This window comes from Polistes fuscatus, unplaced genomic scaffold, assembly GCF_010416935.1.
Source record: "Polistes fuscatus isolate 324 unplaced genomic scaffold, CU_Pfus_HIC Scaffold11, whole genome shotgun sequence".
Lineage (NCBI taxonomy): Eukaryota > Metazoa > Arthropoda > Insecta > Hymenoptera > Vespidae > Polistes > Polistes fuscatus.
The window spans coordinates 1,004,948-1,027,229 of NW_025113009.1; the positions used below are offsets into that span (position 1 = coordinate 1,004,948).

Consider the following 22,282-nt stretch of genomic DNA (forward strand, 5'->3'; position numbering starts at 1 on the left):
GTATTTATACGATTTAATAGCATAATACGATACTGCTATTAAAAAGCCAGTATAATTATTTATTTAATAACGAAAGATTTAATGTAAATGAAATTCTAGATTAACAAAGATCACTATGGTTTCTAATGTATAGTTATATATATATATAATCATTCGAATCTATATTTTTATAGAAAAACAAGAAATCATTTTGTAAGAATCTTATTGATAGAAAATAAAAATTAATATATATATATTTTTTTTTATAAAAAGAAAGAAATATATAAAATATATATTATTTATAATAAAATATAATATACGTGTGTGTCTTTTATCGATACTTACGAATCCGTAAATATATTTGTTACTACTACAATCACATCTTATAGATTTTCAGTAACGAAGGAAGAAAAATGTATATATAAATAATTAACTTTCGTTTTATAGAAAAATATGAAAATAACGAATATATATATATATTGTAAATAACGTATTAAGAAAATAATGATTCTTATCATTTTATGGGAGAATAATTAAAAGTCGTTGATTATTTGGAAATAAAATCAATGAATGAGTTTTACGTTTTCCCACCTTTTTCTAATATCTATCGACTTGGGGTACCTTTATTTAATTTTTATTAAAGGTACGGACACAGAGTATTCTTAACGTAAAATATACTTGATAGTTGAAGGATGAAAGAATATGGTAGGTGTATAGTTTTTCAGCTAAAGTCTCTTTATCCTAGATAATAGTCCATCTCCTTCAAAGGAATTCATTTTAATCTGGAAGATCTGTAATAGAGTGTCCACAAATATCTAAATACATGTTTTATATTGTTTAGATATATATATATTATTATAGCCAAGGAAAATCATTTGCCTAAGCATTCGCAAACATTTAAACATAAAAAAATATTCTCACTTTAACTATTATACGATTTTTAATAACGGAACAAAATAAAATCTAAATATTTATCTAATTCATGCTAATATTTCAATGATCTCTAATAAAAATATAATATCTGCAACAGAAATTTTGCAATCAATATTGCATCATGCAGGATGACATACAATTTTACTAATCACAATAATTAAACGATTACAATTTACAAACTATAAATAACTTAATATGTATCACTATTTAATTAAACAAACAATTAAAATGTCCTATCCGTGTGTGTGTGTGTTTCTTTTTTTTTTATTACGATATTAAAATTAATTTCACGTTTAAACAAAACAGATCTTTTCGAATAATAATGCAATCATCAAAATTATCTAATATTTCCGAAATACTTTCGGTATAAAAATTTAATTGTAATCTATACAAAAGAAAAAGAAAATTAATATAAATATATTTTTAATTCTCGCACAACATTTTATCCTACAAATATATATATCTATATATATTTTATATACGAACATTTATAACGTACGCGTATTTAAATCTGAAGAAAAAAAAAATAAAACGCGCATTATTCTTCGTTTAGATAAAGACGACACGTTACTTAAATGAATTGGAAGACAAATTTGGTATTCAGTGTTGGCATAATATCAACAAGTGCAATATTTAAGAGTTAGCACTATTATCACGCGTATCATTACGATATATCTTTAATAAATATATTCAAAATATATCACCACTCTAATGACACGTGAAAGCATTACTATAATGCAATAATCAAGCATTAATCTATCATATTGTTCAAACTATAATGAAGGCGATAAATACTACATAACTATGCGACAATAAAATCTAATGGAATTTAACAAGAAATAATTAAAAATGTAATTAGGAGGCGATGCACGACATTGCACGCCTACCTTCTTCTTCGGAGTCGGATATTCGAGTTGTTTGAAGTGAACTTTGTTTAGACAAAGTTCTTAAACCACGTGGTCTTGGCGGCGGAGATTGTTTGTTCCAAATAGCTTCCAACTGATCGAAATGTTGAGACTGAGCCAATGCTGCTTGTTCTGGACCTAAGCCTGGTTGAGAACCAGCTAATCCAGCTTTACTAATTTCCTCCATAGAAGCACTAACACTGAATCGTCGTTTCAATCTTTCTTCGACAGTTGATACCGTTATACCTTAATATACATAATCAAAAATCCAATCTATGTAGGATATTTATTCAATTTAGATATGTAGATAACAATTATTAGGCTTGCTCGCAAAATTCGTGCCGATTTATGTTTTTTTTTTTTTTTTAATACACAATGTATATACTTTTCTCTCAGAATAGGCACAAATTTTGTAGGCAACCTTAAAAAAAAAAAAAAAGAAAATAAAATAACTTACCTGTCGTAAGATGACCGTACTTGCGTTGCCACGTATACGTATCCAAAGAAACCTCTTTTTTCAATAATCTTCTAGCAGGACGTTTAGGACCGGGTGGTCGTAAATCTCTCGGAGCAACGTACGGTGGAAGTTTAACATATTGAGCTGGTGTATTATACAGACAAAGAATGGGCATGCATTTGTGTTCTAATAAGTGCACTGCTAATCTCGAACAATCGGTAGACATCTCAACACCAAGTATTGGTACATGAAGCATAATAGAATTTAAAGCAGTGCCTTTCTTCGTATCCCAAACTATCAAACTCTTATCCTCGCTACCGGAAACTGCCAGAATACCATCGCCGGACAATCTGACACAGGTTACATAACCGAGATGACCAGTTAGAGTATGCAAATCTGCTCCTGTGTTTATATCCCATACTATCAAATTAGCGTCACGAGAACCAGACACGACGATAGATTTGTCAAGTATTGCTACAGCCACGCAAGTTACGTGATCGGTGTGACCCACCAACACCTGTAAAATAATAATCACTATAATAGATTTGATAAAGAAAAATCAACTTATCGTGCATCGAGTATATCTTTGACGTTTCATTGACCTGTGATAATTTTCCCCCGGCAAGTTGCCACACCTTAAGACTCATATCTCTAGAACCGGTAATAAGAGATTGTGAATCAGGTGTTACTACTAAACACGTAATATCTTGTGAATGAGAAACTTGATGCTTCTCTTCTGGACCAGCTCCCAAACTTATTATTCGAACTTGATTGTCCCCGGTACCGCAAACCGCAAATCTAAGATAATACAAATTCATTGAAATATTCAAAAACAATCGTTATTTTATTCTAACGATATTAGAATTCTATCGTAATACCTCATGTCAGCGGCAATGGCAAAACATCGTCCTGGACCACAAACAGATTGAATCAAAGTTCCACTATCTGCTGCCCATACTCTAATAATTCCAGCTCTGTCAGAGCTGACAACTCTTCTACCATCTAACATAGCTATGACAGAAGTAACAGTTGCTTGATGTCTAAACGTAGCTACAACAAGGCCCAATGTTAATCCCCAAACCCGTACCGTTTTATCTTCCGAACCTAGAACAACAAAATTTCTTCTTATTCTTCTCTATTTCTGTTTTATATTTATCAAGGATTTACATTGTCAATATAATCGATTGATATTTTACCCGACGCTACAAATAATCCAGAGGGAGAAAATGTGATACACGTAACGCTTGCTATATGACCTTCTAACGTTGACATTAATTCATGGGTATTTAATTGCCACAAATTGACTAATGAATCGACACCACCCGTAACTGCCATCGCACCATCCCTAGATATATCTAAACAGGATATAGGTGAAGTGTGCGTTTGAAGTGATTCTTGTTTCCCAAGCTTTAGTGGTTTTGAAGGAGCTTCTTCTCCTCGAAAACTCCAATAAGTTACGCGTCCTCCTCCAGCAGTTATAAGGAAATCATCTTTTTCGGTAACCTATATAATACGTCGAGTTTCTTTGAATTAGTTCATTCTATATATTTGTATATCATCAAAGATTTCTAGTTACCTTAACAGACGTAACATCTGCAGAAGGATTAGCAGGTAGGGTTTTGATGAGTCTACCACTGTGTATATCGAAAACGGAAACTCTGCCTTCTATACCACCAGCAATGGCTCTTCTACAATCTCTGGCAAGACATAAACTTCTAACAGGACCTTGATGACCTCTTAATGTATGTATTTCTGTCCCAGTAGCTAATGATCTTAAATAAAGTTTCTGATCTTCGCAAGCAGCCAACAAGAATACAGAATCAGTTGATACATCGAGATTGGCTACAGGAGAAGGTAACGATATGTTTTTGAGAAGAGTAAAATTTTCTAAAGACCATAAGCAGACTTTTCCATCTGTCGAGCCAGATACAAGAACTTCTCCGGCTGAATCTACACGTATTGCAGTAACGGGTCCTCTGTGATGATCAATTTTCACTAATACATTTCCAGTGAGTAAATTAGTTGCAATGATACTCGAATCTTCCCCGCCACTTACAATAAGCGAATTATTTATAACTGTCGTTAACGTAAGAACGGGTGCTATGTGTTCACAAATTCGTCGTTTCAATGATAATTCCTTCATATCCCAAACGATAATGGAAGTGTCTTCGGAACCAGTTAATAGATATTGAGATTGTTGAGTAATCGCTAAACATGATATCGGACTAGAATGACCTAAAGTATAATATTTATTATTAAATCGTTCATAAATCATTGTGTCTCAGAAATCTGATTAAAAATATACAAAAATGATAGATAGTGTGAAATAATTGATACCTTTAAAAGTGTGTACTAGCTGACCAGACATTACGTGCCAGAGTTGAGCATCTCCTTGCGGTGGAACAACCACAACATGTTGACCCGATGGTGCAGCTTCGACTAAACGGACACCTTGTGGGCAAGACAAAGCACGAATTTGAAGAGGTAGAGGAGGTTGAAGCCAACCATTTAAAGGAACTAAAAGAGGTGCGGTAAAACCATCGCACCATGCCATTGCTGCCATAACCATTCTGCTTACCTTTCGTACGTACAAATTAATTGAATTAAATTGCGAAAGATTTTGAAATTAAATATAAAAATACAAAGAAAAAAATAGAAAAATCTCTTACAAGATCTCCGCCGTCGTCCGCTACCGGTCTTAACCAACAAATAAGTTGTGCTCCGAGTTGAAGCGGATCTCTGGTTAATACGTCGCTAGATTTTCTAACAGCGTAATATACCAATTCCAAATCCCTTTCCAAAAGATATCTTCTCGCGTGTTCGAGTACGCATCGCAGATAGCTAACGGAAATCATTTGTACGCCAGCTAAAAGAAAATCAAAAGCACAGACGGCCAATCTTTTGAGTTTGTCAACATCGCCAGCTCGTAGCAAATGAAGCCAGGCTTCTTCAACGTGCCGTAGGGTATACGTGATATCCTGTGATTGTGGTGCGCTCTGAAAAGGTGTCTCTTTTGCTGGCGGTTCTATAGGAACCTGCGGTGATTTCTCCTCGCTATCCTCGGTTTCTTCGGCAAAAAATAAATTCGCCAATTCGGCGTGACACGTTCTCGATACGTCTTGATCCGAAAGATATTTCTTTCGAGCGATTTCACGACTCAACCAACGCCAGCCGAACATTAATCTGCCGCTCATTACTCGTACCTTTATTACGCGAATATATTATATATAATATGTAATGTAAGAAAATCAAATTCGTATATATATTACAATAAAATAACATCATTATAAATTGAATAATTTTACCAACCCTTAATAAAGGTGCCAAAGTTCTACGAACCAGACACCACGTTGCGAAATTATATTGTCCCAATGTTAATGATAATGGATCTTCTCCTCCGGTTGGCATTATTAATTCGAGAATCTCTGTTTCCGAGAGACCGTATTCCGCGCAAGCTAAAAGCGAACCGATTTTATTTGCCGCTCTTGGACCGACGAGTTTTTCCAGATTATCCAAAGCCAACTCCACGTCCGGTAGATTGCATCGTTTGTCGGATAGCTCGATAAGTATTTCGCTGCTTTTGAGTCTCTCTTTTTGTAATGGCGTCAGTCGTAATGCTTCCGGCGGTACCGTAGTAGTTGCTATGAAATGTACACCCTGGGGTAAGTTTAATGGCAACCACGATAAAGCAGCCACAATATCGCATTCCAATGGATGAAGGCGATGCAGATCGTCAACCATAACGATTAATTGTTCCGACAAAGGTTGCGTTTCAATGCCACGCATTATTTGACTAAACCAATTATTCAAATACAAAGGATCGAATGAAGCATCCAGTGGAAGATTACCGTCGTTGTTACCCGACAAGAAACCGATGTGCTCGCACAAAATTCGTAAAAGTTCTAAACTGTAAGCCGATTTTGGGGTCGACGTACACAATCGTACAATTCTCAATGTCGGTTTGCCGAACCATTCTGGTACACTTTCACATATTCTAGCGAGTATCGAAGATTTTCCAGAAGCCTTCGAACCCCATATTAAAATAGGACCGTGTTTTTGATCCATTCCTAAAAGCAAATTTGCGATAATAAATTTGATTATTGGTTTTTATGAATTCCCCCTATTTGAATTTGATCCAAACTTACCGGATATCAAAAGCTTTTTTATACGAGTGATAGGTTCGTCATACTCTTCGGCAGGTTTGATTTCGCGCAACAACGATAAGTGTGCCATACTTTCGGCGTAAACCTCCTGTACCATTTTCTTTCGACTTTTGATCTCCGGATCGATCTCTATTGACGCGTTTGCTAAATTTTGTAATCTATCTACGACGAATCGTCTAAATTTATTCAAGTAATTGTCATGGGTGTCGTTGTCCGAGTCTATGCCGTCGGGTTTATAGTCAACTTCAAGGTGAATCACATTTTCATCTGGTAAACACGATTTTATGTGTGATCGGAAACTCATAGCACCGGGACTGACCTTCGGAACATCTTTACCAGTCCAATCTCTACTAATAGCCATTATTCCATTCCCGTCTTCGTCAAGATCTACGCAAAAGTTATTCGCAGATATACCACCAGTTTTTGTTTTCTCTATTTATCTCAAATAACAACAAAATAATGTATAATTTCTCGTTAAAGATAAAAAATACAAGATGAATTTACTTAGGCCGTAATCCAATTGTCGTTCCGTTGTACTCTTCAACACGTTTTGAATTTCCTTATTGTCCGGTTGCTCGAGGATAACCGATTCAGCTGCGATTCTTAATATTGTCCTCAAATTCGATTCCTGAGTCGATTGCCAATCATCTTGTGCCGTTTCCACACTATCGGGGTCAGCATGCAAGGCATCGATTCATCTTATCTTGCGGTCACATTCGAACCAGTCAAGTTAAATTAAATCAAGACGTATCCTAACTCTAATAAGGTTGACGTCGAATCGAACTGATAACTGACGTGTAACGTAATCATTTTGACGAACGCGATTTAAACGATTTTTATATCCAATGTTCTTTTTATGTATTCAAACGATTGTGATTTAAAAGAGCTATGATAAAATAAAAAAGATAAGACAAATCTTTGTGAAATATAGGGATCTTTCATTATCATTGTCCTATAAAATAAGCTACCGTCACAACCTCAAAGCTTTTAGTTTAGCTTATAAATATGCATGCAACTTTGATCAACTTTTGAGTTAGCATATCAGTTTGTATTGGACGCGAGGGTTTTACGGAGGAGGGGTGACACTACTTAATTAAATTTTTTGTCAACATATTCTCTTCCTTTTCACGTGAGATAGAAAACAATATTTTGTATGAATGTAAAATTAGTTTAGAAAGTACCGTTAAAAAATAAGGTTATAACTTCGAGGGACAAAAAAATCCAATCAAATCAAACGGAGAATGATTACGAATATATATATTGTCCCGTCGGTTACAGCTATTATTTCTTTTTGTTTTTCTCTTTGTATACGGATAAAACTAGAATTTTTGTAGAATTCGAAGTGAAAGAGATTGCGAAAGGTATACACAATCAACGGTGGAAGTAAATTGCGGTCGGAAACTTACAATCTGAATAAAAAGTTAAAATAGACTAAAAAAAATGTTTATGTAAAACGTCTCTACGGACACATAGTTTTTCTTTTCTTTTTTTCTTTTTTTCTAGAAAAACTGTATCTGGTCTTTATTGGTTCCATATTGCATGTCAACCAATAATACCTGGACAGCAAAAGCATTATAATTAATCTCATACATTTCGCGTATTCAAATGTAATCTGTTAATAGCATTTACACGGTAGATGGAAAATATTTCAAGCTGGCAATTTATTGTTGTAATATAACAAGTGTACTCGTGCGTGCATAATCTGGTCAAAATTAGTGTTAATCGTGCGATAATTTACCTCAATTCCCATATCATCGTAAATCGATTGCAGTTCTGGACCCACCACCTCCAATAATTGTTTCCTCTCTACTGAGAATTCTAAATTATATTTAATTATTATTTTCTTATCGCATTATTTATTTTCAAATGTTGCGAACAATAACTACGAATTTTCGTTTTAAATTTTCGTGGTTTCTTTTTCTCTTTTTTTTTTTTTTTCATATAATACTAATTTACTTGTTATATTCGAAAGAGAAGGAAAAAAAAGAAATATATAAAATGAATCTCGTGAAAAAGGATGAGAGAAACCGATAGGCAAATATGGGGATGTGTGTATCGGTCATGCGATCTTAAAAAAAATGTAACGTGAGAAATACCGAGCAAAGAAAGACGTTTGTACAGAGCAAACAATTCAATTAGATTAGATTGGAACGTTTCGGTGTTTTCTCAAACGATACTCTTATCACTGGAGAATTCAAGTCTAATTATATTAGTTTAGTGATTTAGCGGTTTCCACCTGTAGCGAATACCTTTCCATTTCAATCGGCCCTTTCTATATACGTTTACACTTTAATTCAACGATCGAGATTGTAAGATTTCTGATTTTCTCTTAACTGAATTAATAACGTTATTTATATTTCGGGTAATTAATATTACAATGTACATTTTTTTTTTTAATAATATTAATACAAATAAAAATATAGATTACAGTATAACAATCTCTCTTTAAATGAAACATAATATTTTTTTCTTTAGAAAGATGAATAAATTTCGTCGAACCGATTAAAAGAGAACTAAAGAAAAAATATATTTTAAATAATGAAATATAATTCTTACCATCCCTTTCGCCAGCAATAAATATCTTGATAAGCCTAGGAGCAGGTAGATGAGGTGGTGGTAAACCACCCTTGACCACTCCGGCAATAAGTTCAACCTCGAGATTCATACTGATGATAGGAATTTTTCTTTTTCTTTTTTTCTTTCTTTCTTTCTTTCTTTCTTTATATCTTTCCGTAAATAAATATCACGATCAGGTTTAACGCATTAGAGATACACATTAATTATTATAAATAATAAATTGTATATATTTCATAGTTGCCAAATATTGAAATACGTAGTTTTTGAAGAAAACTCGAATTTCGCAGTAAGATATAAGAGAAGAACTTTTTCACTTTTCGCTTGAAAAACGTCGTTTATTCTCACCGTGTGCTTCGACACATTTACCTCTTCTTTGCCATCCGAAACTTTTTCTGCTTTTTTTCCTTTACTTTTTTTTTTTCTTTTTTGTAAACTCACTTTTAATTCCCCTCTCTCTCTCTCTTTTCGTTTTTTCTTCTTTTACTGTTGGATAAATTGACGCGCTTTGAAAGTGTGGACGTACCGAATAGAAACTCCCTTTTCCCTAGATCGACACTCGAGATCTTTTACTGTTGGATAAATTGACGCGCTTTGAAAGTGTGGACGTACCGAATAGAAACTCCCTTTTCCCTAGATCGACACTCGAGAGACTTTCTTTTTTTACTAACTATATATATGTGCCCTTTTGCCTACTCCCTTTTCCTTTCCCCATATTTTCCCGTTCCACGACACAAACACGATGCTTCTTCTTCTTCTTCTCCTTTTTTTCCTTAATTCTTTTGGTTCTTTATCACGGTAACTTTCAGACTCCGGATCACTTGGCTCAAATAGGTACGAGAGTAGACTTTTTTTTTTTTATATATGCTTATTTATATAATAATATATCCTGTTACTATTGTTCAACAACGTTCAAATAGAATAGATTATCTCTTTCTGCTTTCTTTTTGGACAGTGATTTATGTGTGTACGCGTCTATGTTTTAGTGTGTTTGCTTTTTCTTTCTTTCTCTCTCTTTGTTTCCTCTCTTTATTGTTTAACAATTAACTTTCGATAAAGATTTATGCAATAGTGTACGTGTATACATATAGATATTTATATATATATTTTTTTAATGCACACAATAATCATTATTATTTCGCACATTATATTATATTATAAATTATAATATAGATCCGACTTAATTATTTTCTAATTAGGTAACTTTGTTCATCTAGGATTGTCTTCGCTTCTGGTCGTACGTTTTGTAATGTTTTACATTAAACTTTTTTTATTTTTTTATTCTGTTTTTTTTCTTTTTTTTTTTATCGTGGCAATTAGGCGAATTACTTTTTCTTACGTTGGTCACCTATTGTTATTTTTGTTGGTTGTTTTCTTCTCTTCTTGAATTTTTTGTTCGTGTCTTCTACACTTTAATTCGAATGAAAGATTCGTCGTGTCTCCTTATATTTTTTTTTTCTCTCAAATGAAATATTTGGTTTTTCTTTTACTACTACTATTACTACTCTTCGTTTTTCTTTTCTTTTTTTTTTTCCCAAATAATCGCGTTGAAATTAATCTCGTTGACATCTATAAACGTAACGGTGCCTCATACGTTCTAATGGCCGTGTCGTATGGATCCACATGAATTTCCATCGTTATCCTTTGTTAATTTATCCTTGGAGATTTGAATTGGACAACGTCATTAGAACCGCAAAAAGGTAGGGGGGTTGGCCCCGTTCCGATAATGCATAATAAAAATTTTACAGCGGTAAACAAATCGTATACGAAATTATGTGAGATACAAATGAAATTAATACAAATGAGAATATAAATTGGAATGGAAATATTAAAAGACGATATTAAGAGGAAACAGAGGTACCTCATATTCGTAACAAGAAATAATTTTTCCCGTTTTTCCCGTAGAATTCAACAAAGAAGAATTCAGCATTTCAGTAAAAAAAACTTTTTTTGGCGAGAAAAGTAAGAAATAAAGACTAAGATGAATTTTTTACTGTACCTAATTAAACGTACTTCTTTCGCTCTCTTTTCTTTCTTTTTTTTTTTTCATTTTTTTGAAGATTCGCAACGTGAACTAAACGTGAAGTTTAATATTTCTCTTTGAAGAAATGTACGAATTCTCGGATGATTTGAAAACAAATAATAAAAATGACGTTATTTAATAATTACTCGTATAATATTTTACTTTAAACGAGAGAAACCGTATCGTTTAGATAAGTCAGCATAATTGTAAGGGATAAAAAAAAAGAGGCTTATAATCGTTAATAAAGAATAGATATTATAATCGACAGCGTGACCTAATTCGTAAGACGAGGCGGTAAGATTATTATCGACATGAAGGATGGAAAAGTAGATAAGACGAAAAAAAAAGAAAAAAAGAAAAAAAGGTCTAAAAGAAGAAGTAGGAAGAAAGAAAGACGAAGAAAAATGGAAGAAAATCCTCGAGATACCTTGTGTAATGTAATATCTACTATCTTGAATATTTATATAGAATATCTCTCGCGATTGATGATGGTATGTTTAAATTTAAAAGTAAAAAAAAAGAAAAAAAAAGAAATAGAAAAGAAAACATGATATAACACCGTTGACAAAACTAAGAAATACCATAAGAATAATTACGAATTATTAACGTTCGATAATTAGTTATCTTTTATCAAACGTGAAATATCAAAACCGATGGTGATTATTACCAATCGAAAAAAAGGAATTTAATGAAAAATTTATTTATCTAGTTGGTATTCTTCGTTTCAAATTGCACAAAGCTATTTACTCATATATATATAACCCATGTACGATTAAAAACAAAGTTTTATCAAAAAATATATCCCATAATACTTTTATTACGAGTTTAATATGAAATATGATTTACGATAGATTTCGATATTATCGTCAAATAATATCAATCGATCCAATTTCATATTTTTCACCCTACGAGACGTGTTTCTAAAAGCCAAGACCGTGAACCAAAATTACGACTTTAAGTTTTTAATAACCGTCAGTTAATAATATCACATTGATGTTCTTCGTATAATATGATTTTTATTAAATTCATTACAAAAGAATTTCGTTCATCGCAGTTTCCTAAATTCAATATCCCAAGATTATCTCGAGTAGATATAATATATTTTCATTATTTTAATTAGTATTCTGTTAAACAAAATACGATAGTAGCTCTAGATCTCGAAATTTCATAACTGGTAATTAAACGAGTACGATATTAAACGAACATTCGATATTACGAAATTTCTATCCCCTCCCTCATCCCCCTTGATCACTCTCTCTCTCTCTCTCTCCCTCTCACGCTCTGTTTCGCTTTCTTGGCACATTTTCATGACATAGTTTTCCAAAGGGGGAGTTTCTACGAGTTGAAGGATCCAATGCTTCCTCTGCCTGCCATCATTTCTCTTGATTTCTTTTTTTACCTCTATATCTTTATCCTTATCTTTATCTTTTTTTTTTCTTCTTATTCCTATATTCCTCTCTGGCAAAATGTCTTTTTTTTTTTTTTATCTCGATAATATTCCCCAACGAATAAAGATTCGAGAAAGAATAATAAAAAAAAGAAAAAAAGAAATTCGCTGTATCATTAAATCGCACAATGACAATAAGTTACACCATTATATATCCGTAATAGAATCAAATTTAAATAGAAATAAGAAGAAGAAAAATGTAATCGACTAAGAAGTAAAACGAACGGGTGTCTCGAAAAATTCTAGAGGGATTAAATGAACGGGAGAAAATCGTGGAATGTAAAACCGAGGGGTTGTTCTAGGGTAACTAACTTAAATAATTTAGTCTCCCCCTTACTTTCCCTTATTCGTCTTTTATTTTCTAACACCACGACTCGGAGAAATATCATTTGACAGTTCGTACTAATATTAATTAACAAATCTGCAGGTGTTGTTCTTATAATCAATGAATTATTATTATTATTATTTATTTTAATTATGGATCGATATTAAACTAGAAAAATTCTTGTTCTATTCTATCGAGAAAAGAATCAACGAATTCCGATAGGTAAGGATATTAAAAACGTATCTTATCAGATAATAGAAATTTTTCTTCATTTCCTGTATCATCTGCTGAATTTTCTCACTTCGTTGATACCCCATTGGAAGACGTTAATTTTACGTAAGAGATACGTAAAGGAAACCATGGAAAAAGCAAAATCTTCTCTTTTTCATCCGATTAACATGAAAAAGTAATAAATGGTAAAAATATTTTCTAACTATAAATAAGACGATTTCCAATTCCAAAGACGCTTATATATCTCTCTACGAGAACGTGTTTTCTCTTCTTTCTTTTTTTTTTTTTTCTTTTTTATTTCTTCGCAAAAGTCTGCGGAGATTTTTCTTTTGCAACGAGCAAGAGACGAATAATACATGAATCATTTAAATTCTTGCTGATAAGGAATAATATTTATAATCTTTTAGATCGATCGAAGTAAGATAATTTTAAATCGTTTTGTTTAAATGATCATTTTTCCTTCTATTTTTTTACGAAGTAGATTTTTTTTCTTTCTTTCTTTTTCCTTAATACCTCGCGTGCTTCAATAATATAATGCTCGTTTCTACATCCAGTGAATTATAGAATACGACTATAGGTTTAATAATTAATAAGAATTTGGAATTCGTAAAGCGTATACGTAAACGTACCTATATAAATTTGGAAAGAAAATATATTCTTTTTGCGTCATCGATCAAGTCTCAATCCCATTGTATTTACCTAACGAAACTTTTTCTATTCGAGCAGCAAATATTTGTTGCTTTCTTTTCTTTCTGTTTCTTTATTTCTTGAACCACGGGGAAATAATGCATGACCTAGCTGCAATAGATGTAATAATGCACACAGCAACGAGAACGTACAACTCATCAGACTTTTTGTTCATAAAATAAAAAAGATAAAAAAATATATATACTTAGAAAATATTAATATAATAGTGTAATAATACTAATAATATAAATAATAATAAATAATACTAATATATAATAATATAATAATACTATAAATATAATAATACTAAATAATATAAATAATACTAATAATATAAATAATACTAATAATATAAATAATAGTGTAAAGATATTACTCTCATCGATATAATAAACGAACTATGACTTGACATTGTTCGCATGTGTGCGGATAATATTAAAACGATTGTAAAATATATTCGAAATGTGTTGTATGATTCGTAAAATGTACTCGTTCTTTTTTTATCGAGTACTTTTTTTTCTTTTTCTACATCTCGTCCAATTTCCTAATTCTTATTCGAAAACTTGAAGGAAATCCTCAAGTAAACATTGGATTTATGTTAATACACAAAGAGGAGAGACTGAATTATACTTTACAATGAAAGCCGCTCGCTTTATCGATATTCGTTGCGCGACGTAACCTCGTCAAAAAAAATAACATTCTTCTTTTTCTCTTTTTCTTTCTCCCCTATCTTTTTTCTTTTTTTCTTCTTTCTTGGATAACGTGAGAAAAAAGAGAAAAAAAAAATAATAAATTCAAATATTTGAACAAAATAATGGCTAATCATTTGAAATCAATGATAAACAATTATCGAGAGAAATAAACGATAAAAGTGGTTTACAAGTTATATAAATAAATTCGAAATGGAAAAAAGATACAATAAAAAACCATTCGCATATATTTATTTATTCCTTTATTTCAAATCTAACTACTATAAATCGATTGTAATCGTATCGATAAATTGACAATGAATAAACCCAGAAAATTTGTTCTCTACTATCCATCCCATGGGGAATTGTTATCGGTTTTGATTGTATTTGACTGCAACGATTCAACGCGATTGAATCTAACTGAAAAGAAATTTAATCAATGAAAACCAAACGCGAAACGATATTACGAAAGTACGGTGTAGAGGATTAAAGTATTCCGTATGGTTAAAATATGAAAATACTTTTCTATTTTTTTTTTCCCCCGCGAATATATCAGAAAATAAAAAAATAAAATACGAATATTCCAAAATAAAATACGAAGATTTTTCTGTAAAAAATATTAAATTTGTCAAAAACATTTTTTCGTTTATTTAAAACAAACTTTTCCGTTCGATCTCAATTGCCATTCGTAAATTTAGTATTCGAAATGAAAATAAACTAATTACTTTGGTATACAAAGATAAAGAAGAGAAAAATAAAAGAAAAATAGAATAATATATTTTAGAAAAAAGTAAACGTAATGTTTAAAATTCGTTTAACGACGAGATACTCTCGCACGGATAGATCGAGAAATATGATGACCCTTTTAAGAAAATTAAAAAAGGAAAGAAAAAGATAAATAATAAATTAAAAAATAAAATAAAATAAAATATAGGAAAAAAAATCTCTTTCCTCGACTTACACATTTATTTCTTAGAGAGATGAGAACACTTTTTAATATTATTTAAAAAAATGTACGAATATCAAAGAACGCTAGGATACATTCCAATAAATCCGAGTAACATTTCGTGTCCGTGTTTCTCTTCCTCTTATCCTCTTTTACCTCTCTCTCTCTCTCAACAAAATCCTGCAGGCGGCCTTCTTGTCCTGTGAACCGATTTGTAAAGGGGAAAAAAAAGAAGAATTTCTTTTTTTACCAAAGAGAAAAGAAACGAGATGATAAAATCCCCCCGTGTATCGTTGAATGGTGAAGAACCACCACCAATCGGTCCTTTTATACGTACTGATGGTGTTTCTAGGTAGAAACGAAAAAGGTCATAGATCGTATATCTATTGCGTACGTATCTGCATTTACTTGGATGATCGATAACACCGAAACGTTTCAGGAAATGTTCGCAGCTACGGGTTCAGAGCCATGGTACTCGATCTTTTCTCGGTGAGAGCACGTTCTCGAAAATGACAGGATCGTGGTTCAAGTAGAACCTTTAAACGAGAAACCTCCACCCAGAGAGGCTAGCTAGGAGGATATCGATTAAAAATATCCCATTAAATGCGAATTCGTCCTTTGGTAAAGCTTTAATTTGCTTTTCATACGAAAATCAATAAATCTTCATACAAATTTCCCTCCCCCCTCCGTACCCCCTTTCCAATTCATAGGAGATATCTCATTAGAAAACTCAGATTCCTGAATTCAATTCTCTGGTTTCGGGACGCTTAAGACCGAGTTTCTCATCGATCGCAAATATATATATATATATATATATATATATTATATATATGTATTTGTAACCATGTATGTATTAGTGTAATATACGTATATTACAATTGGGTTTATCAAAGCCATGGTAAAATTTAATAGCGCGTGTATTCGAAATAATTAACGCTTCTGTTAGGAAGGACTTGGTTGTTCGATCGATTGACGTTGATACGAAGGAGGAATACAAGAGACTTTCGAATATAGTTCACAGGAACGAACGGCCTTGCACGAAGTATACGAAAGAGAAACGATGAAAACGTTTCCCCTTTTGTCGTGTCGTTATCTGAAATATGTCGGATAGACGAGTATTTGGTTTTTTATTTTTATCAATTATCAGCAAAAAATGAGAAAATACTTGGACAATGATTTTTCTTCCTTGACGTAATAATAATAATAATAATAATAATAATAATACGAAATAATATAAAAATAGTTTTAATGTTTCCTTTCTTTTCTTTTCTTTTTTTACTTTTTTCCATTCTACCTTATCGTTCTTCTCCCCATACATTTTTATTTATGAATAAGTTAAAATTTAGTATTCTCGAAGAGAGAATAATTTCGACATAGGTTTTCTCTTTATTTTTTCTTTTCTTTCTTTCTTTGTTCCTTCCTTTTTTCGAGGGTAAAGAAAACGGTAGTATCGGTAACCACCGCGTAGAAATATTTGCTCGTGCGTGAATAGTATTCCGATCGTAAATAGAACGATAACGGCTAGCGTATATATAAACCCCTGCATCCGCTTTGTATTTCGTCCTTTGTACAAAATCCTCTCCTTCCTATCCAACGTTCTCCAATCTATGTTATTTCTTAGTAAGAAGGTATCCATGGTATCCGCATGAAAGTTTCTCTTTTATATTTGACACGAAATAAGAAAGAGGTATAGTAAGGAAACAAGGAAAATTATATTGCTACTCAAGTTGAATAGGAAAACGGGCAAGAGTCGGATAACGGAGAAAAATATACGTATGGATTGATAAGAATACGATCCGAGATAGTAAAAGAAAAATGTATTCTAGAAAATTGTCAAGTTGGATAATATAAGATAAAATAAATCATGAAAAATAACTATATCTATTCTCGCGAGACTTTTTAACTAACAATGTAAAAAGAAGAAGAAAAAAAAATAAAAATTCTAAGAACGCGTTCTACGTTACGTGTAGTAGAATGTTGAACCCAAATAGAATATGTTACAAGTGTAAGCCAAATATTTGCTGACTGAGTTATTGGCTAGTCGAGATATTGAGTATTCGTAGTATGGTATTTCAAATAAATAAAAAATACTTCCCTCTTGATGGGAACAGAGAGAAGGACAACGTTAATAAAAAAAAAATACGAATAAGAGACAAATAGATAGCCTCCTCGAAGTCATCACTGCGCAGGAACATTAAAACAAATGTACCTTTGGTTAAACAATTATATAAAAATGAAAAAAAAAAACAAACAAATCTCTATTTCTTACGATATTTCGATAACTGTTACTCGTCGCAATTATATGCACGACTTCTTTTTTTTTTTAAAGAAATGTAAGATCGATAATTATGGAACACAACAATATTCGAATTTTATTGCAGACGAATTACCTCGTTTTATTGGTATTGGTAGTGGTAGTAGTTAAAATAACCGTACTTATTTGCCAAACCAATACATTAAATATTGTACAGACTCAATCAAGTTTTCAATTTCAACAAATGACACGTGCGGCTTATGGTAATTAAAGTATGAAATAAATTCTTTGGTTTGGATTTGATCAACATATTTTAGAAATCTTTGGGCAAGGTTCTAAAGAAGTTTTCACTTCAAATAAAAAAAAGAAGAGAAAACCTTGTAAAAGAAAAATGGAAACGCGACGAAACGAAACATTGATGTGTTACTACGATATCGCGGTTGAATGGATATATTTGCGTAATCAAAAGGATGGATGGGCCCCTACCGGTTCATACATATTCGTATGCTCGGCCGCGATATGTGTACGTCGGATCAATGAATTTTACGAGGTCAAACGGATGAGGAGGTTGTATCGAGAAAGCAGAATTGTTGTAGCGTCGGTTAAGATCAGAAGACTGGTTTACTGGTTAGTTCGAGAGAATGAGAAATCATTCTCTGTAAAAGTATGAGAGAGACAATCATACGATGGGCGCGATGATCACGAATTTTTCTCCTTTTTTCCATTAACTTTCTTTCCGACGTTCGTTGAATGATTTTAATTTTATCCAATCTTATACGATGAAAAAAAGAAAACCCCTATTTTTTAAAATATAATTTAATATAATTTCGGTCTTTCCAATGTTCCAAGCGAATTGGTATAATATTCAATACTAAAAAGTATCTCGAATTCGGATCTATCTCGTTGTAAGAATATACCAAATTCTTCTAAAAAGAACTTCTAATAAATCTAATCCTTTAACGTGTATATATATAGAAGGGATATCTCAGAGAAGAAGTAAATAAAGAAACTGGAGTTACTTACTCCACTTTGAAAGGATTTTTAAAGTACCATTACATTCTTTTTCTGCGAGGAAAGAAACAGAAGTAAGCTTGTTGTGTTGAAAGAAACAAGTAATGGTAGGTACTAGCTCTAGCATCGGTTGCAACTCCACATAAGAAATTGCAGGTCAAGTTTCCTAGCGTCTCTTCAACTTTTCCTCTCTCTCTCTCTCTGTTTTTTTTTCCTTTCTTCTCTCTCATGCGGTTTCTCTCATTCGCTAAGCACCCATTTCTCGAGTTTTTTCAGTTTCGCCTCTACGGCGGAAAGTGGAACTCGCAGTTTACGATCAGTCAGGTCGAGGATGAGGGTGGCAGTGGCGGGGACGGGGACGGGGGCGGGGGTGGATTTTCTCCAGGAGTTTATACACGCTCGGCAAGAGTAGTAGGAGATTGTTGAAGGAGTAGGAGTAAAAGTAAAGACAAGGGTAGGTGGTAGTAGGGAGCAACACGTGGCTAGGGGGTCGATACCACAACCGAGGGATTTTACTCTCTCTTTCTCTCTCTCTCTTTCTCTTTCTGCAACCTTCTTGTGTCTCTTGCGCGGTCACCGCGAATATCTATTCCCACCCCCAGCCCCACCCCCACCAACCCAATCCCACCTACTCTTTACCACTACCTCTTTCTTTGTTTCTCATTCTCATTCTCATTCTCTTCTCTGTATTTTCCCCTAACTCGTAGGAAGAATTAGTCGCTCCACCTTTTCAGCAGAAGAACGAGCGACCTGCCAAGCAAACACTCCGACAACTCTGAAGTAATCTGTCAGATATTTCTCTCTTCCTCTCTTCCATTTACCTCTATCTCTTTCCCCTTTTTTCCAATTTGCCCACACACACACACATACACAAACAGACGTATAGTACATATATAGAAGAAAAAACGTAATACATAAAAGCTGCCCTTTCTTTTTCTTTTTCCTTTTTTCGATCTCATTCGTGCGAATAATTTTAAAGATGAACGAGGTAAGAAAGATAGACGGATGATTGGAAAGATCTATTTGCTCTCCTACGAGATGAGAGGGAGAGAGAGAGTTTGGTAGAAAATTCGATTGGTAGTAGTAACACCAATGGGTGAAACGTCTGTCATACGTACGTGGAATAATAATAAGTATAACCAATCGAATATATTCTCCCCTCTAACTCCCACCCACCCCTATTCTATCCTTATTCGAGAAAACTCGGACGAAGAGAAATTACGATGGACGATGGGTATTTTAAGTGATCATAGTCAATGATAAAACGAACAATGCATTTAATATCGATGGTGTAAGCCTGCAGAATACGTGGATTTAATGACGCAACGCTCCAGGATATTACCTTACTTTAATAGGAAAATACGTCGCCCAGATTGGAATTGAAAGTTCTGGAAAGGTTAAACTCTCTGACGTAAAAGAGATTCGATGCGATTCAAAATAGGTCATATAATCCTTTCTACTCGTTTTTTCGTAATTTTTTTTTGTTTTTTTTTTCTATATATATATTAGATCGAACGGTTATCCTTTCTTATTTCCAGTTGTTATTCCTCTATGAATGGGTCATTAGAATAATATGGATCACCGATCGCTGAATGCATTTCTTGCACTCGTTAACGTTCTTTCAATAGACGCAACGTAACGCGTGTAATTTAAAAAAAAAGAAAAAAAAGAAGAAACTATATAGAGTTAACGTTACGATGGATTTGTATAAAAGTTAAAAAAGAAAAGAGTGATCTATGAAATAGGTAATATTAATTTTCAAATTATTATTTGAAATTCTATCCAATGATTGTCATGAGAAACGAGAAAAAAGCAGGTAAAACGCTTTGAAACATATTTGTACGGATATGTATATATATTTAGGATGAAAACATCTCGTATTTATCGCGTGTCTGTTTGAAAAATGTATAATCCTGCGAACGAATGTCCGTCCTCGTGGCTTTTCACGTCTACTGGGAAGTCCTGAAAGCGTAGTGGAACGTAATATCGCTTCGTTCTATGCCAAGAAAATGATGACATTCCGTGGTACATACATGTACGTTGAACATTCTTCTTCTCTCGAGAAATGTCACGTTTTCTTCGTACGAGTAATTCTCGATCACGAATGTCGTTCTCAGCATATACCCATCGTAAAATCTTGACATCTCCAAGGATGCATTGACTCGTTGCCAAGATATTACTTTTTTTTCTTCTTTAATTTTATTTTATTTTATTTCATTTTATTTTATTTCATTTTATTTTATTTTATTTTATTTTATTTTAGGTTCGAATTCGAATACAGGAGAAATTAATTATATTTTCACGATTGAAAAAAAAAAAGAAAAAAAAAAAGAAATTAAATTATGAGAGAAATAAAAATATATATAAATAGGCACTCTAATTAAATTATACGGAGGTAGGAAAATCTAGGTCGCTTTTAATACCAACCATATTACATTTTATTCGAATCTATCTTACTTACGAGCTTTATTAATTTCAAAAAATTATTATCCATAAAATATACGTATTAATATACATACTTATATATATTTCTTGAAATATATTTGACACATCTCTCTCTCTCTTTCTCTCCTGTATTTGAATATCCAAACGCTCATAATGATTCTCTCGAGTTATCGTAAAAAAAGACAAAACCTCATCTGGAAGATATTAAAGTAGAAAAGACAAACAATGTTGGATTTCTAAACGTTGAGATTATTTACGTAACGTGTTTCTCAGCAAAAGATCGGTGTGTACTATTTTATGATTATAAACAAATTCGAACGGTTTATGATTTAGTATCCGTTATAGAGAAGATAGATACTTTTTAAATGAAATTGAAATGATTCAATAATTCCAAACATATTTCCCTTTCCTTTTAATCTCACATGTATCTTCGTTTTTAGAGAATGACAAATTAAATAAGAAGAAGGCTTCCTGAAACTGATTTCATATTTTTATTGTATATATAATATTCCAGTGTTCACATTAATTGTTTGCGTGAAAGTTTAAATATGAATTAATCGTTAAACGTGAACTGGGATTCGTTGAAATTGATTAAAGGAATAAAAAATTCATTTAATTTCACGCGACCATTCAATAAACCGAGCAAAATGTCTTCGACGTATTGATTTTATTTCAAGTCCTTTGACTCGCGACAAGGACAAAGGAAGATTTCGTTGCTCCTCATCCGACGTATTTCAGTTGGTAACTTGCCAAAATATCGAGAAGAATAACTTCGAGGTAAAAAATCAAATCGTTCACCATTTAAGTTTTTTTTTTTCTAAACGAATATCTAAAAAACAAAAGAAAAGACACTTTGAGAAGACAAAATTGTGTTCTCAAAGTTAGACGTTAAAAATCATTGCTGCAATTTAAACGAAGGGACAAATGACGTTTACTTTCTATTCTATGGGAGTATATCTAAATGTGTCTTTGGAACGAGTTTAAATATAACGAAGGGACAAAATAAAAAAAAAAGGAAAAAAAAATATACGGTGAACCTCAGATGGGTGTGGAGGAGGAAGTATTTTGGAAAGTTGTTGGAAACTTTTCTAGGATAGGAAGGAGGTCATGTGCGTTGTCTATAAATTTACCGATGGCTTCTTCTCACCGTTGGTAAATCAAGTGTCACAGTATTAGTGTTTTAAAAGTGCCGAAGGACAGTTGCTCTTAGCTC

The 22,282-nt window shown here is 32.5% G+C and overlaps 1 protein-coding gene across 1 annotated transcript; it reads right to left on the reverse strand.

The window, feature by feature from the left end:
* Nucleotides 1–554: 554 nt before the first annotated feature.
* LOC122526380 (NACHT domain- and WD repeat-containing protein 1) lies at nt 555–9,943 on the reverse strand. Its single transcript, XM_043649759.1, has 16 exons — nt 8,994–9,943; nt 8,176–8,255; nt 7,947–7,993; nt 7,844–7,846; nt 6,942–7,132; nt 6,420–6,824; nt 5,584–6,341; nt 4,944–5,477; nt 4,612–4,852; nt 3,851–4,509; nt 3,471–3,777; nt 3,153–3,378; nt 2,877–3,072; nt 2,275–2,791; nt 1,800–2,063; nt 555–770 (listed from the first exon to the last, which is right to left on the reverse strand). The coding sequence occupies exons 1-16, from the start codon at nt 9,100–9,102 to the stop codon at nt 757–759; spliced, it is 4,551 nt and encodes a 1,516-aa protein (XP_043505694.1). The 5' UTR covers nt 9,103–9,943; the 3' UTR covers nt 555–756.
* Nucleotides 9,944–22,282: the final 12,339 nt, after the last annotated feature.

Coding starts and splice junctions, on each gene's coding strand:
- LOC122526380 (XM_043649759.1), bottom strand. CDS start 9,102: ATGAATCTCGAGGTTGAACTTATTGCCGGAGTGGTCAAGGGTGGTTTA. Junction 6,825..6,941: donor ACAATTGGATTACGGCCTAA/GTAAATTCATCT, acceptor ACTTTTGCGTAG/ATCTTGACGAAGACGGGAAT. Junction 3,778..3,850: donor CAGATGTTACGTCTGTTAAG/GTAACTAGAAAT, acceptor CGTATTATATAG/GTTACCGAAAAAGATGATTT.